The sequence below is a fragment of the Agelaius phoeniceus genome, assembly GCF_051311805.1.
Source record: "Agelaius phoeniceus isolate bAgePho1 chromosome W unlocalized genomic scaffold, bAgePho1.hap1 SUPER_W_unloc_1, whole genome shotgun sequence".
NCBI lineage: Eukaryota > Metazoa > Chordata > Aves > Passeriformes > Icteridae > Agelaius > Agelaius phoeniceus.
Genome location: NW_027509866.1, coordinates 8,967,580 through 8,985,066, shown reverse-complemented (window position 1 = coordinate 8,985,066; position 17,487 = coordinate 8,967,580). Strand labels below are relative to the sequence as shown.

The 17,487-nt window shown below is 54.6% G+C and overlaps 2 protein-coding genes across 2 annotated transcripts in view; both read left to right on the top strand.

Moving 5' to 3' along the window:
- Positions 1–17,487, top strand: part of LOC143692498 (uncharacterized) — a 311,453-nt gene that overhangs the window by 270,151 nt on the left and 23,815 nt on the right. The gene's annotated exons all lie outside the window — the stretch shown is intronic.
- On the top strand, positions 11,781–17,108 carry LOC143692412 (serine/threonine-protein kinase pim-1-like). The gene is made up of 7 exons (XM_077172647.1): positions 11,781–11,838; positions 11,930–12,446; positions 14,998–15,232; positions 15,347–15,397; positions 15,602–15,968; positions 16,583–16,759; positions 17,002–17,108. The coding sequence occupies exons 1-7, from the start codon at positions 11,781–11,783 to the stop codon at positions 17,106–17,108; spliced, it is 1,512 nt and encodes a 503-aa protein (XP_077028762.1).

Genomic DNA, 17,487 nt, shown 5'->3' with positions numbered 1-17,487 from the left:
GGGATGCCAACAGCCTGCAGGGACAGAGGCGCAGGTTTGCTCAGCACCAGAGACACCTTTGCCTTGCTTGTCCCCACCTGTCATCACTGCCACCAGTGTTCTGCTCTACCTGGAACCTGGGGACACTTTCTCAGTCCTGTCCCTCAGATGGATCTATTTAAAATATGAGAAACGTTCTTGTTTCACCCTCTTTTTGAGTCCCTGAGAAGTTCTTTGAGCATACTCTGAGGGACTGAGTCTGATGCAAAGAGCACCAAAGCCCCAGAGGGTCATTAAAGCCCTTGTGCTGTGTCTGTGCTGCTGAGCCGGGCCGGGCTCCTGGCTCAGAGGCAGCTCCTGGCAAGGGCAGCAGAGCTGCAGAGAGACAGCTCTGGACAGGAGCAGCTCCTGTGCACAGCCCAGCAGGGCTGGGGCACTGCCAGGGCCCCTCAGGGACACCAGCAGGGCACAGACAGAGCTCCCAGGGGCTCAGCACTGGCAGGGGCTGTGGCATGTCCCAGAGGGGGCTGTGTCACAGCAGCTCCTCTGTGCCTGTGTCATGGAGGCACAGAGCAGCTGTGATGTCAGCAAGGGGCTGTGTGACAGCACAGAGTGGGCTGTGTGAGGTCACAAATTGGGCTATGACATCACAGAGTTTGTTGTGTGAGGTCACTGAGCAGCTACAACATCATAGAGGGAACAGTGTGACATCACAGAGCAGGCTGTGACATCATGGTATGGCTGTATGACATCATAGAGCAGGCTGTGATGTGAAAGTGTGTGCTGTGACATTACAGAGTGTCAGTATTACATCACAGAGAGCGTTTTGTGACATCAGAGAGCTGTCTGTGATGTCATAGAGTAGCGTATGTGGCCACAGAGCAGATTCTGCCATCATAGAGGGTGTCTCTGTGGCATCTGTGAGTGGGTTGTGACATCCCTGGGTGGCTGTGTAACACCATAGAGCAGGCTGTGACATCACAGAAAAGACTCTGGCATCACAGAGTGACTTTCAGACATCAGAGTCTTCTGTGATATCACAGAGCAGCTGTGTGACATCACAACATGCTGTTTGACATCCCAGGTGGCTGTGTGACATCACAGGCGACTGTGTGACATCACAGGGGCTGTGTGACATCACAGGGGCTGTGTGAGGTCACTGGGGAGGTCACTCTGCCCCGGCCCCCCTCACAGTTCCCCCCAGAGCAGTCCAACCCTGCTCATGCACAGCGGGGTCCCCTGTCCCCCCGGGTCCCCCCGCCCCTGGCGCCACAGCCTCCCCCAGAGGATGTTCCACGAGATCGACCCCAGAGCCTGACACGGGGACGGGGGGCCGGGGCCCTGGGGGTGGCACAGGGGGACAGGGACCCCCCGGCAGCGTCCCCGTGTCCCCCAGGGCCAGAGCCTGGGCCAGGACTCCTTCACCCTGCTACCAATGAGGCCTTGAGAGCGCTGAAAAAATCCCCAGCGAGGGATCAGCAAAAACCAGATTTAATATTAAGGGACAGCAGCACAAAGTTCCTTGGCAAGAGTCACTCTGCTCCTGACTGGACACTTCAGGCACACCAAGGAAACAAAGCAACAACAAAACCAAACCAAATCCAGGCAATCAAACCAGAAATGAACTGAAAACTGTCCCTGGGTGTTTGTGTGACACAAGGGCAGTGAGAGCAAGCATGAAAGGAATACGGCCCAAAAGCTTAACAGAGCTCAAACTTAACAGGACTTAACTTATACCTTATCCTTGACTGATACCTTCAGTTTAACAATTTAGCAAAAAATAGCATGTAGCAGGATTTAATCTAATTTTTAACCTATGACTTTGCAATTTTACAGAGGATTAATATTTAACAGTATTTAACTCAGCTTATAACTTATATTAAACATAACAACTTAGGAAAAAAAACCAACTCTTAGCAGTGTTTAACTTCACTTAGACCTTGTGACTTAACCTTACCTACAGGCAATGTAGGTAAGGTTAAGTCATCCTGGCCGCACTTGGCATCCACAGCTTTCTTTGGCAGTGGGAGAACAGGGATGTTGTGCCACTGAGGGAACAAAACCAGTTCCCAGGGCTGCTCCTCCAGAAAGCAGGAGCTGGTTGGGCAGCAGCAGTGCCTGGAGCAGACAGTGTTTGTGATGAGCTGCAGAGGAGCTGAGCCCAGGGGCTGTTGGCCAAGGGCGAGCCCCAAGGAGCATTTCTCATCTGGCAGGGCGGCCTGAGAAGGGGAGGGGGGAATGCAGCAGCACAGGGCTCATGGAACCAAGGGACCATTGTGACCCTGTGGGGCCCTGTGAGACCAAGGGACCATTGTGACCCTGTGGGGCCCTGTGAGACCAAGGGACCATTGTGACACTGTGGGGCCTCATGGAATCATGGAGAGCACTGTGACATTGCAAGGCCTCATGGAACCAAGGGGGCCGTACTGACGCTGTGGGGCTCAATGGAATGTAGGGATCATTGTGACACTGAGAGGCCCCGTCAAACCAAGGGTCCATAGTGACAGTGTGAGACCCCATGGTCTCACAATGGTGCCAAAGCTCCATTGCGACATTGCAAGGCCTCGTGGAACCATGAGACACCATCAGGACAATTTACAGCCTCATGGAACCAAGGAGACCATTGTGACACTGTGAGGCCCCATGGAACCAGTGAGACCATTTTTACCCTGGGGGTCCCCACAGAACCAAGAGGACCATTGTGATACTGTGGGGCCTCATGAAACCAAAATCCCTTTGTGACACTGCAGGGCTGCATGGAACAAAAGGTCCAGCGTGACATTGTGGAACCTCGTTTCATCAGGGGTCCGTTGTGACACTGGGAACCAAAGGAGACCATTGTGACACTGCAAGCCTGAATGGAAACTTGGGACCATTGTGACATTGTGGAACCCCATTCAACCAAGTGTGCATTGTGACACTGGAGGGCTACATGGAACCAAAGCTACAGGGTGACACAGAGGGGCCTCCTGTTATCAATGGTCCATTGTGACACTGTGGAGCCAAAGGAGACCATTGTGACACTGCAAACCCCCAGGGTCCAAAGGCCCATTGTGACATTGCAGGGCTCATGGAACAGAGGAGTCCCGTGTCATTGTGGGGCCTGTGGAACCATGGAGACCATTGTGACACTGCTGGTCCGCATGGAATCAGGGCACCATTATGATACTGCAGGGCCCCATAAGACCAAGGGAACATGGAAATGGTCTATTTTGGCCTCCCAGAGGCCACCTGACTGGTCCAGCTGACCTTGGCCTGTTGAGGGTCTCTTCTGCTAATGAAACACTGGGGCTCTGTACTTGCCTTCCTATGGAAAAGAACTCTCCTTCTCCTCCAGGCACCCAGGACCAGAATTAGGATTTCTCCTCCAAATTTCCTTATATCCAGGGATTGTTCCCACAGGAATATTTCCAGGACAAGTCAGGCTGGCAATGGTTTTACAAGGGTCACCTGTCAGCTATCCCCAAAACACTGGGAAAGGCTCTGTGCTTTCCTTCCTACGGGAAAGAATTGTCCGGCTTCTCCTGGTGCCCATGGCCGAGATTGGGCTTCCACCTAAAAAATTCCCTAAATCCAAAGACTCCTTCCAGACAAAATCTGCCATTCCTGACAAGTCTGGCTGGCCTTGGCCTCATGAAGCTCTCCAAACACTGGGGGTCCATACTTTGCTTCCTCTGGAAAAGAACTGTCCTTCTCAGCCAGGTGCCCATGGCCAGAAATGGGAGTTCAACCTCCAACATTCTCTGTTGTGACAGACTGGAGGAGATTGTTGGCTCAAAACATTTCATGTGTGGGGGGGAGGAAGGGGCAGGTCCAACCTTGCCCTACCCTGGAACCCCAGCCCTGCCCTGCCCTGGAACCCCAATCCCCCCAGAGCCTCTATCCCAGCCCAGCAGTGGCTGCCAGTCCCTGGCGCAGCACAGGCAATGCTCCACAGCCACCTCTGCAGCCCCAGCCCAGCTCCTGAGGGACCAAATGAGCCCAAGCCCCACCTGGGGGAAGGGCCCAGGGAGACCAAGGGGTATTGAAGGCTGACCACAAGGCAAGCACACATCTTGACCCTGCATCCTCTTGGAATTTCCATCTGAACTGCGCTGGGATCCAGGAGTTGGTAGCTGTGTGTGTGCTTCTCTGTATCTTTTTTGTCTTTCTCTCTTTCTGTGTATTCTTATTCTGTTTCTGTGCTCCTGCAAATTTTGATTAATATTAAATTGAACAAGCTTAGAGTTTGTGAAGTTGAATGGGCCAAGTCAATGCTTTGAGAAATGTTTTTTGTTGATTGAATGTCTGTCGTAGTTTGACATGAGAAGAATTTTTGAAAAGTAATAGAATATTTTTGTGTTACTGACAATATGTTAAACGACTAAGATACTGAATATGCCTCTGTGAAACACAAATGGTAAAGATGAAAAAACCCAGGAGCCTCCTCTTTCTTTTCCAGTCAACAAAGAAGCAGCGGGCACTGGCCCCAGCCCCCATCTCAACCAAACCAAACCAAACCAAACCAAACCAAACCAAACCAAACCAAACCAAGCAACCCTGCCATGGGCTGAGCCCCTTCCCCCCTCCCCAGGCCATGCCCCCCCCCACCCCCATCGGCCCCATTCTGACCAAACCAAACCCCAACAACTCCCAAACAGGAAAACAAAAGAGGTTACAAAACCCCAACCAGAACAAAGCCAGCCACAGCTATTAAAATCTTACCATCAAGTCCGCTCCCTCTACACAACTAAAACCAGAAACCCCTACAGGCTACAACCCATACAAAACAACCCTACAACTAAAATTAAACAAAAAGCCCCCAAAAATTAACCATAAAACCAATCCTAACACAACCCAACCATAACTTCCACCACAAGTTACTGGCAGGTCAGGTGCCAACCCTTTCAATACTTCAATCCTCCCTCAAAAAAAAAAGGGAAAAACAAAATACAAACATAAAAAAATTATAAAACCATCAAAGTCAGTAAAGAAGACATGAAATCCCAAACAAAAAAAAGAAAAAGTGCCTAAATCTTAAAAATAAAATCCTCTTGTAAACTATAAAGAAAAAAACTCTTTTTTATAGCACATAAAATTAAAAGAAAATAAAAATATTCAAATTATTATCAAACAAAAAACCTGCATACTAAAACAAACGAAATGTTAAAATAACTGTAATTTCATAAAAAGTTGAAACAGGAAATGATAAAAACATAATCCAGTACCCCCAAGAGAAGATCTCTATTCCCAGAGAAAAAATAATTTCAAAAGTAAATAATAAAAGCTTTTACCTTTAAAGAACTCATCTTTAAAACAATACCCCATAAGTTGACATGGCCCATCAACAAGCTGTAAAAAAGCTTCTGGCAATAAAAACAACTTAACAATACCAAAGTTCCACAGAACTGATATCCATGACAAAATTAAGAACCACAAAAACCCTATTTTTTCATTTTGTAAAAAAATCTCCATAACCTTAACAAGAAAAACTTCTCTCCCTAAGTAAAATAAAAAAAGACTATTCTAGAAATAGTAACCTAACTAGAAATTGAAATTTTACTTTCTTTAAATTGTCAGTAAAAAGAAAAAGTTGTAAAGAAAAATAATTGTTACTCCTTTTTCCTTTCTTAATTTACTGTTAATAAAAATTTCTTTGTACACTTTTAAAATTTTAAGCCCACTTTACCTTTCTCGTAATCCAATCTCACAACAAAATAAATACATAAATAATTAACCAACACTAAAACCCACCATACTCATCAAATCGTTAGTTAAGAAATCTCAAGATTAGAAAAATCTTAAATTAAAAACCAAAACCACAACAATGTCATAATAAACCTTTTGCCAAAGTTTTCCTGATTTTCTAAAGTTCCCAGTAAAGGCTGATTTATAGTTTGGAGCTCCTGAGAACCTCTTGTTGGCATTTCTCCAGGGAGTCCAACTCAGAGGACAGAAAAAACTGTAAATTCCTTTTAAATGTCTCATTGAGAGAGTTGTTTGGGGGATGAGAGTCAGGGCTTGTGTGTCCTCCTTGGCCCAGCCCAGGCAGGGCTTTCCCAGCCACATCCCACACTCCATTGCCCAGCTGGAGCCGCTGGTGCCTCTGAGTTGTGCTGCCCCAGCCCCAGGGACGCTCTCCTTGTCTGCCCATTCCCCCACGGTCTCTGGGCAGGGATGGCCTCACTGGGGGCTGCTGACATCCTCAGCAACTTGGAGGCTGCTGCTGAATTTCACTGCTCCAGAGGCTTGTTCAGCCTTCAGCTCTTCAGTGCAGGAATTCAGTGTCCCAGGGCTCATGAACATTCAGAACACCCGAACAAGCCAAGCCTTTGGGAATTATTTGATTTTAATTTGATTTTACTTTTCAAATCCTTTCTGGTTAATTAGACAGATGTCAGTAGTCTATCCAAAGTGAATACAATATCTTTAAAAAGACAGTGAGAAAAGATTTTTCAGGTCCTGTTTAGGTTTTTTTCCCCTGTTAATTCATGGACTTGTGCAATCTCCAATTGACACTGAATCCAAGTACCTCCTCATGAAGTTGGAATAGATATGAAAATCAAGCCCCTTCACGTCTGACAATCAATCTGACTCTGTCCCTACCCCCACCCCACCATTTCCCCCATCCAAGCCCTGGCACTCAGAGCAGCCTTGTGCAAATCTGAGCTCCCTCCAGCCCAGGCTGCACCTGCAGCTTTCAGCTCCTTGGCTCCAACTCCCACCTGCTTTCCTTGCAGAAGGAGCTGCCCGAGACATAGAGGGATGTTTGTCGCTATAGAACACAAAAGAACACACGCTCACACCGTTCTCAAGGTGAAAGAGAAAAAAAGAGAAAAAAAGGGCCTTTTATTTTCTGACTCCAACATTTATAGTTTTCCAAAAGTGACAGTGGATTGGAGGGTGACAGTGGCACCTCTCCAATGCCACTGGTCAAACCAACAGTCCATCAACTCTCTCCTCCTCCATAAAGGAATGCAAAACAATGAGTTATTTACAGAAAGTGTGTGAGAAAATTCACCACAAGAATGTCAACATCAGAAGGCTTTGAAAATCTTAAAAACTCAGGGTGACATCTCACCCTTTTTCCATTTAAAAAGACAAAGAAAAGAAAATGAACAATATAAAAAGGAAAAACATGAACAATGCTCAGTGTCCACTTGCGGATGAATCATCAGAGCGATCACTCCCGTCATCTGCATCTGAGTCATCACTCAATGATCTGCCCGCTTGATCCCTTTCAGGTTGGTCACGGTCTCCGTCTTGCTCATCGGCTGGATTCTGCCTCTGCGGTCGCAGGTCAGGGCGAACACATTTCGAAGGTACCCAGCGTACCCCAGTATCTGTGGATACACAAGCATACCCGCGCCCCGAAGCGATAAGGTCGTAGGGACCTTCCCACTGTTTGGTGACTAAATTCCGCACCCGAACCTTCGCTCGAGGCTGATGTGCCTCGTCCGCAGCCTGCAACGAGAGGTGGTGATTCAAAATGACAGGGTTATTTGAGTTCTGTGGCACAGTGAGATGATTGATTGTGTACAAAGCTTTTGCCGACCGACTGTGCGGGGTTTCACCCTGCATTCCCTGCTTTTGTTTTTGAAGAACCCACTTCAGAGTACCATGAGCGCGTTCTACAATAGCTTGAACAGTCGGGGAATGAGGGATCCCGAACTTGTGTGAAACACCCCACAACTGCAGGAACTGCTGCACCTTTTGCGATGCGTAAGCAGGACCATTGTCGGTTTTCACCGCAGAAGGTATGCCCAAAACAGCAAAGGCCTGCCTCCAGTGGGCAAGGACATCGCGGGCCTTCTCCCCAGTGTGAGCCGAAGCCCACATCGCAGAGGAGAATGTGTCCACTGTGACATGCACATGCTTGAACCGACCAAACTCGGCAACCAGGGTGACATCGGTCTGCCAAAGCTCCAAGGCCCTAAGGCCTCTGGGGTTCACCCCTGCCGGCAAAGGCGGAGCAAGTGCATGGCAGTCATCACATGACTCAACAATGTCACGAGCCTCAGTTGGCGTCAGCTGAAACTGCTTCTGCAGGGTATGTGCGTTTTGGTGGAAAAACCCATGCGATGCCTTGGCCTGCGCGAGTGTATCAGGCTGAGGCGCTACCCACGCTGGGTTAGCCAGCTTGTCAGCCCTCGCGTTACCTTCCACTATAAAGCCCGGCAAAGTGGTGTGACTCCTCACATGCAGAACATAGAATGGATGAACCCGGGCCTGAATGGCACACCACAAGGTCTTCAGTAAGTGAAACAAGGCAGGATTACTGACCTCCTTCAAGACCGAGTGACCCAACCGCTGTGCGATATCAGCCACATAGGCGGAATCCGTGATCAAGTTGAAAGGCTCCTGGGAGAATCTTTCAAATGCCATGACAGCAGCCCTCAGTTCAACCAACTGGGCTGACCCATCCTTGTGGCCTTCCAGAACCTGCCACTCAGATCCATCCCTCCAGGTAACAATGGCCTTCCCAGTCCTCCCTGAACCATCAGTAAAGACAGTGGGTCCTTGCAGGGGTTCCTGGCTATTTTTGGGCCGCAAAGAGATTTTTGTGGATTTTGCCATATGCAGTAGCCTATGGCTGGGCAGATGATAAGTGATCTGCCCGGAGAAATTTTCCAGAGCACTCTGCAGGGAGTGTTTGCAAACACACTGTTTGCAAAGCTCCAGTCAAAATCCTCCCGTTGCACCGGGAGTATGATCTTTGCGGGATCCGCACCCATCAATTGCAAACACCATTGCCGGCATTTGATTATCAAGCAAGCAATCAATTTAAACAACGCAGTTGCCATCTTCTGTGGCTGATGGGGCAGGAAAACCCATTCCAAAATGTGCAAGGAATCAGACCAATTGTCACTCCACTGGCCAATGATACCCGTGGGATACGAATCTGGAGTGGTGACGAACACAGTGACATCAACGGAGGGATCAATGCGATAAACTTGGCAAGCCGAAACAGCTCGCTGAACCACCTCCAACGCCTTATGCGCCTCAGGGGTCAGTGTGCGAGGTGATTTTAGATCAGCGTCTCCTTTCAACAAATCATACAGAGGAGACAGCTGCGCATCGGTTACTCCCAAATACGGACGCAACCAAGTGATGACACCCACCAATTTCTGAACATCATTCAGTGTCCTCACAGGATGCACAAATTGCACCTCCTGGTGACGGATCGTCCGTTCCAGAATTTTGACCCCCAAATACTTCCAAGGTGGTTGCTGTTGCACCTTCTCCGGAGCCACCTGCAGTCCCTGAGCATGCAAAGCATCAAGCAACCGAGGCTGAATCCTCAGCAGCTCATCCTGGGTGGACGCGGCCACTAAAATGTCATCCATATAATGATACAGACGTGCGTCAGGAAACTGCCTGTGAACTCCAGACAAGGCACGGGCCACATACCACTGGCATATGGCAGGAGAATTGCGCATGCCCTGAGGCAATGTCCTCCATTGATACCTCTGTGCAGGCTCAGCCTCGTTAATTGCTGGCACTGAGAAGGCAAACTTCAGTCTGTCATCGGGATGCAAAGGAATTGCAAAGAAACAATCCTTCAGATCCACAATGAGGACCGGCCAGTCTGCAGGAAGCATGGTAGGCGATGGCATGCCCGCCTGCAATGTTCCCATGCTTTCCATCACGGCATTAACCTTTCGGAGGTCTTGCAACAACCTCCATTTCCCAGACTTCTTTTTGATGCAGAAGACAGGGGTGTTCCAGGGGCTGGTGGAAGGCTCCAGATGACCCTGGTCCAACTGCTCCTGCACCAGATTCCGAAGGGCATTCAACTTCTCTTGAGGGAGGGGCCACTGCTTTTCCCATACAGGTTTGTCAACCAGCCACCGTATAGGAGGCGTTGGACACTCTGCGCCCTTCACTGCAGTGGCCCCCATCAAAAATCCGTCCCAATGCGCATCCCCCAAGCAGACAGAACATCCCTCCCCCAAAGGTTGGCAGGAGTAGAAGTAACATGAGGCCTAACCCAGGCCACCTGTCCCTCTGGGTTCGTGACCAACACAGGCCATTGGCTCACATAACATTGCGCCGTCCCTCCCAGGCCAGCGACAGATGTCCCCACCGGATCCAAGGGCCACTCTGAGGGCCAGGTCACAAGGGAGAGAACCGTGACGTCAGCACCGCTGTCGAGAAGCCCACGAACGCGGACTTCTGGCGGCATCGCACCAGGAACAGACAGGGTGCACAGCATCTCGGGACGGTCCTTGGTCAGGACAGCAGTCCAGTGAACTTGAGGCGGCCCAGTGGAGCCAAAACCGCCAGCTCCATGCGACTGATCAGCTGACCTGCAAACAGAGGACTTGAAAGGCACAAGTTGAGCAAGCTGCGTCCCTTTCGGGATCGTGACGGGGGGGTGGGTGTGGAGACCATGGCACAAATCTGCCCCGTAAAATCCGCATCGATGAGCCCCAGGTGCACAATGATGCCCTGAAGGGTGGCACTAGACCTCCCCATAAGGAGAGCACTCATGCCCCCACCCAAGGGACCAAAGGCATCCAGGGGAACCTTGCATATCTGAGAAGACTCTAACACAACTGTTGCTGCAGTGCAGACATCCACTCCTGCTGATCCACGGGTGCTGGCTGCAAGCCGGCAAAGGAGACCTCCATCGGCACCGGGGTCTGGAGAGAAGCTTGTGTCCGCACGCGTCCCCCCTGCGCGCTCCGCTTGCCGTTTCCCGAGCCTGGCAAAGCTTGGCCATTAGCATGAACAGTCGCCTTGCACACATCAGACATATGATTCGGCCTACCACACCGACCACACAAGAACATGGGGAACTTCACCTTCTGTGCTTTCTTCCCCTGCTTCTTGCCAGCCTGTGCAATCCCCCGCTGCGGCCGCTTGCCCTGCGGCGCCGCCCAAACCGGCTGCACAGTGGCAGCCACGGCAGCCAACTTCCGATCCAGGGGGACGATGTCTGCACAGGCCTCCGCCATCTCAGAGACAGTAGGATCACCAGGCAGAGCCACTATGACTTTCCTACAAGCAGCATTGCAATTGCACTTGACAAGGTTCGTAATCGTAACGCTCCTTGCCACAGGATCAGGCACCTGCCTCTCCACGGATGCAATCAGCCTTTCCGCAAACGTCATGAAAGGCTCGTCATCCCCCTGGACAATGGTCGGGAACGGCGGCCTCGGAGCAGCCATTTCCAGGGTCTGAACAATCGCAGCCATGCCCAGCGAGTGGCACTGTTCAAGCACAAGGGGATCAAATCCAACCTGCCCTTGAACATTCTCATAAAGCCCTGTTCCCAGCAGCATGTCAGCGACAACCCCACGCCTGGGGTCCTGCGGACCCAGCGTAGCATTCTGCAACACCGTGTGGGCCGCCAACCGAGCCCACTTGGTTTCAAAGACACCATACTGCACAGGGTCAAAAAGAGAACGTGCCACACGACGGAGATTGTAAGGCGTCAGCCTATCTGAATCAACCCTCCAGAGAGTCCTCATAACCTCAGCGGACCCCAAACCATACTGAGCAACTGCCTCACGGAGCTCCTTCTCCAGCTGATATGAAAGGGGTTCATGGGTGTTATGAGCAACACCCCTGAGCACAGGGAAAACCTGAGGATCCCCTGGCAAATCCATCGCACCTGACGCTCCCTGGTCCTCAGGCCCAACAGGGGCAAAAGACGAAAATCGCCTGGGAGCCAGGCCAACACCACTCGGCCCTGGGCCCCCCGCAGCACCGGCAGAGCCAAAGGAGCCCGCCCCGCGACCCTGCAGGTGCCACGAGGAAACAGGCTCATTCATCTCGTCAGTCTTGGTTTTCGCCTCTCACCAAAAACATTCGGGATGCCTGGGACACACAGTCAACTGACAGGCGGGAAGCGTCCACAAATTCGACGAGGAAGTGCCGTGGCCCCAGGCACCCACCGGCCTCCCGCTGGCCGTGTCAACAGGTGCGCTAAAGGTAAACACCCCAGCGCCCTGTCGTGTTACAGCTCCAGCAGGGGGTGCCCCGGCGGACGCAGGTACCGTCCCGGCCCGCAAATCCGGCGCGGGCCGGGACGAGACCGGCGCGGGGCCCCCGGCCCCCGACACAGGGGAGGGACGGGACGCCGAGAGAGATGCAGTCCGCGCAGCTGCGTCGCTGCGGGATGGCACCAGGGAGCCCGGCAAGCCCCCTATGAGGGTCCGTCCCAAACCACAAGACTGCCCAGCCGGTACCGCCCCCACCGAGCAGAGAGGGGCGGGCTGCCCGCCCACAGGAGCGGGACCGGACAGAACGCCGACCGACGCCCCGCCCCCGGCTGCGTCCACCGACTGCACACGCTCAGCGGGCTGCGCTGGCCCAGGGGCAGGTGACATCCCGCCCCCGGGTGCTTCCACCGACTGCGCATGCCCAGCAGGCTGCGCAGGCCCAGGGACGGGCGAAGCCACCCCCCCCGCCGATGAGCCCGGCCCGGAGGTGGGCGACCCCGCCCCCGCCGTGGCCAGGGGGAACTTCGTGGAAACACCGCAATTCGGACACCAGGTCGTCACTGAACCAGACTCAAGCTGAGGCGGAGGCTGGCCCTCAAGAACCGGAAAGGCACAAAGAAAAGGCAACCCGTCCCCCACCCCACCGCCCACACCGGGCGAAGCAGGACGAGGACGGCCTGCCGAATTCACAGAGCCCGCAGAAACCCACGGGGCTCCGCCCCCCAGCACACCGTCCGGAGGCGGGGAGGGGGACTCCACATCGGACAAAAATTCAAACTCCCCCTCCTCCACGTCCGAGGCAGAAGAGCTTCCCTGGGAACTCCGAGGGGTACAAGAGCCAGACCCCTCCCAAAGCTCCACACATCTCTTCCACTGCACCAGCAGCGGTCCCGCATCTAGCGTGCAATCGTCAAAAAGGGCCTCCATGAGGCAGGTCCCCACACGAGACCACTCCTCCCTGGAGAACACCCTCTCAGGACCCGAAAGAAACCCCCGCTCCCGGGCCCACAGAAACAACCTCTCAAAGTCATCCCAGGAAACAGAAATCTGTTTCCACTCCAGGACCCCCCTCCAAAGATCCAAAAGGAGGAGATCCTCCTCAAAACCCACAGCGCTCGCCATTACCCCAAGAACCGCAGGCAAAGCACCAAAGAGAGGGGGGGGAAAACCTCACCGCAATCTGCTGCAATACACACGTCAGGGTCACCAAATGTCGCTATAGGACACAAAGGAACACACGCTCACACCGTTCTCAAGGTGAAAGAGGAAAAAAGGGCCGTTTATTTTCTGACTCCAACATTTATAGTTTTCCAAAAGTGACAGTGGATTGGAGGGTGACAGTGGCACCTCTCCAATGCCACTGGTTAAACCAACAGTCCATCAACTCTCTCCTCCTCCATAAAGGAATGCAAAACAATGAGTTATTTACAGAAAGTGTGTGAGAAAATTCACTACAAGAATGTCAACATCAGAAGGCTTAGAAAATCTTAAAAACTCAGGGTGACACCTGACTGCAAAGCCTAGGCTCAGGGAATCTGATTCAGTGAAGGACAGAGCTAAGGGGGGGACGGGACAGAGGGTGATAAAGAGACACAGAGAGACTGCTGTGAAAGCAGGTCAACCTCACCTAAGAATTCTTTCTGATAAAGAAGAACTAGTGGCAAATGTCACGCAAAATTTCAAAAATTAATATGTATGAACCTATTGTGAAATTGTATGGATATGTATTTGAGAGGAGGATAAAAAGGGACCTGAAGTTCCCAGAGGTACGGATGCCTTTTAAGGAGAGTAATCTCTGCATGCCTCCGGCGCTGTAATAATAAACATACCGGCTTTACAACTTACACAAAGTTGTAGAGTTTTTGGCTATCTCTGCAAAACAGACCCCTTTTGGAGGTTTCCTCGCCAAATTTGCCCTAAGCCAGCACAAACAGTCATCATGAAAATTTCACCAGTGGCATAATTTCCTGCTGGCAAATCTTGGGACAGAAGCTTGACCTTGTTCTCCATGAGCCATTCTTGGGAAGAGCAGACAGGAGAAGATTCCTGGAAAACTGAAACAGCTTTCCAGAAGGGAAATGAAAATGAATGAAATAATCCAAGATCTTTTCCTTTATTTCTATGCTCCCCTTTTCCATGTTGCACTACTTTTCCATCCCAGGAATCCCAGATGCACCGCACCTCTAAGATCGGTGACTTAGTGATTTTTAGACACTTGAAAATACCATGAGCCACACACAGTTTTCCTTCCCCTGGTTTTACTGGAAAGCAAGACTGCAGATGTAAGTGCAGTGCTGGGGTCAGGTAGGAATCCTACAGCAAGGGAAGGTGGCCCGACAGTGTTTGACCCTCAGCCAGGCCAATGCAGAGCAGCAAGCGAGGGGATTGCTGTGCCAGTGTGCAGGAGTCAGGGCTCTGCATCTGGGTTCACCGCTGCAAAGTTCCCGTGTTTGGACAGACTCAGGGGCTGTGCCCGGGGCGCGCGGGGCTCGAACGTGGGGCTCGTGGGGCGAGCGGGGAACGGACACGGGGACGAACGGCCCCGGTGCTTCAGTTGCAGCGGCGGCAGCGGCGGCAGCAGCAGCGGCGGCGGCAGCAGCAGCAAAAGCAGATATTCGAGAGAACCCTTTCTCTTTCTCTCTTTCTTTCTCTTTCTCTCCCTTTCCCGCGCCCGGGCACCCTTCTCTCGGGGTCCCTTGCCCGGCGTCCCTCTCCTCTCCCCGCCTCCCTCTCCCCTGCCGGGCCGGGCCATGCCCCCGGCCCGCCCCCGGCCCCGGGCGGGGCTGCCCCGTGCCCGGCTCCGGCCGTCCCGCCGCGCTCTCGCCTCCGCCCGGCTCTGGCCGTACTGGCGGTGGCGCTGCTGGGCGGGCGTCAGTGCCTGGTGCGGGGGCGGCATCGCCGCCCTTCGGCTCCGCCTGGCCCGAGCCCGGCCCCGGACCCGACGCAGGGTCCAGTCCCGGCCCCGGCCCCGGCCCCGGCCCCGGCCCCGGCTCCGGCTCCTCCCGGGGCCCGTGGAGGACACAGGCGACGCTGCCGCTCCCGCCGCCTCCGCTGCGGCTTCCCCGGCCCGAGCTCCGCCGCTCGGCAGCACGGCCGCCGGCCCCGAGCCGTCGGGGCCGTGGGCGGGTGGGGATGCCCGGCCTGGGCCGCTCGGGGGGAGCTCGGGGGCCGTTGCTGGCCCCGGGCCGAGCGCTGACAGCCGCGTCTCGCCCGCAGGGAAGGCGCCCGAGGCCCTGCAGGAGCGGTACCGAGTGGGTTCGCTGCTGGGGCGCGGCGGTTTCGGCAGCGTCTGCTCGGGGACGCGGCTCTCGGACGGCGCCCCGGTGAGCGGCGGGGCCGGCGGCGGGCGGAGTGGGAGGAGGAGGAGGAGAAGGGCGGAGGATGGGGCTGGGCAGGACGGGCGGCGAGCTCAGCCCGCTGCTCTCCCTCGCTCGCAGGTGGCCATCAAACGCGTGCCGCGGGATCGCATCCGGCACTGGGGCGAGCTGGTGAGTGAGCGGGGCCAGCGGCAGCAGCCGGGCCGGGCCGGGCGGCGAGGAGCCGGGGCCCGGCAGGGTGGGAGCCGCCGGGAGCCCTGCGGGGAGAGCGGGCGTGGGCTGAGCGGGGCGTGCAGAGCATCCCGGGCTGGCTGAGGGCTCCCCGAGCCCCGGCACGGCCTCAGCCCCACTGACGGCACCGCGCTCCTCCCGCAGCCCGACGGCAGCAGGGCCCCGCTGGAGATCGTGCTGCTGGCCAAGGTGTCCCGTGGCTGTGCCGCTGTCATTCAGCTCCTGGAGTGGCTTGAGCTCCCCGACAGCTTCGTGCTGGTGCTGGAGCGTCCGGAGCGGTGCCAGGAGCTCTCGGCTTTCCTGGCGGAGCGGGGGTTCCTGCCCGAGGAGGAGGCGCGGGCGCTGTTCCGCCAGGTGCTGGAGGCCGTGCGGCACTGCACCGCCTGCGGGGTCCTGCACAGGGACATCAAGCCCGAGAACATCCTGCTCGACCTGGCCAGCGGGCAGCTGAAACTCATCGACTTTGGCTGTGGCGCCTTCCTCCAAGACACAGCCTACACCCAGTTTGCAGGTGAGCCCTCCAGGGGATGCTCCTGGGCATCTCATGGCCCAGCCTGGGTGCAGCACCGGGTCTTCCCCCTATTGCAGTCGGGATGGGATTGATGCTGGAGCCGAGTTGATTTGGGTGGGGTGTGAGGGGGGGCAGCTGCCAGCCCTGCCGACAGCCTTCAGCACCCACTGTGGCCTGGGCTGGGGCTGGAGCTGGGGCAGCCAGCCCGACACAAACCCCCATGGGGGTAGCAGAGAGGGGGGTCTGACCCCGTGCCCCGGATGGTTTGGTGTGCAGGCGAGGAAGGGCTTGGACTAGTCCACTCCCCTTGTTTGCCTTGGCTTATTAACATTTTTGGGGGCCATGCAGATGGGGAGGAGAGTGGGTTTTCTCCACCACTGGGTGGGTTTCTCCTTTGTGTGTCATGGTTGGGCCTTCCCAGGGTTTCTGCTGCCCTCTTCCAGCACCAGTGGCTTCTTTTCCAGCCCCGAGTTTGTACACAAGTCCCAGGTGCTGGCGAGAGGGCAGCGCTCACCCCGTGTGCCTCTGGGGCAGCCCCCACATGGCCAGGGATGCTGGGGCCGGGCTCTGGGAGCAGCAGCATCCCCCTGCTGAGCTGTGTCTGTGTTCCACAGGAACCCTGTCCTACAGCCCACCAGAGTGGATCCAGCACCAACGCTACCACGGCGAGGCAGCGACGATCTGGTCCCTGGGCCTCCTGCTGTGCCACCTGGTCATGGGCAAGCACCCGTTCAGGAGGGGCCAGGAGATCATCTGGGGGCGGATCTTGTTCCCACGATGGCTCTCTCAAGGTGGATCCTCATCTCTGGGCACGGGGGGAATCCCAGTGCTGGGAGACAGCAGCGGGCTCGTGGGCATCCCGCTCTGGCAGCTGCTGAGGAGGTGGCACAGGTCCTGCTCTCCTGCTCTCCTCCAAACACAGCATCCATGGGGAAGTTTAGGCCCAGCTCTGGGCACACCCAGCATGGCCTGGGCACAGGAACAGGGGGGCAACTTCTCCAACTGACTGGTGATTTCTGGTTTCTCTCCCCAGAGTGCCAGGATATCATTAAGAGGTGTTTGTCCATGCAACCCTCAGACAGGCCATCCTTAGAAGAGCTTTTCTGCCATCCTTGGGTGCAGGGTGTTCCTCTGCCCTAGAAGATGGGAGAGATCCACGTGCACAGTTGGATCCAGGGGCCTGGCAGGTACCAGCTCCACACATCTCTTGGCACTCAGTGGCAAAGCAAACCAGGCTGGTTTTGTGCTGCCTGTAGCTCTGAGCAGGGGTCAGCAGAAGGGAACACGCAGCTCTTGGGCTGGAGCTGAGCTGGAGACCTGGTGTGGCAAGCACTGGTGGCCACCATCCCCCCCAGTTTGGTTTGTCTGGTTCATGGATGGCTGGGGCCCTGGGCAGAGCCCTGACAGCCTGGTCTGGCCCCAGGGAAGGAGAAGGAGCCCCTGGAGAAGCTGTACCAGGTGGGGCTGCTGCCGGAGACAACAAGGAAAACCTCAAGGGTGACAATCTCTTCCTCGGCCT

What these genes read in the sequence shown, in the direction of transcription:
- LOC143692412 (XM_077172647.1), top strand. Translation starts at nt 11,781, where the DNA reads ATGCCTGGGACACACAGTCAACTGACAGGCGGGAAGCGTCCACAAATT. An exon ending in TCCGGCACTGGGGCGAGCTG is followed by an intron (nt 15,398 to 15,601) that starts GTGAGTGAGCGG and finishes CTCCTCCCGCAG; the next exon opens with CCCGACGGCAGCAGGGCCCC. An exon ending in AGCCTACACCCAGTTTGCAG is followed by an intron (nt 15,969 to 16,582) that starts GTGAGCCCTCCA and finishes TGTGTTCCACAG; the next exon opens with GAACCCTGTCCTACAGCCCA.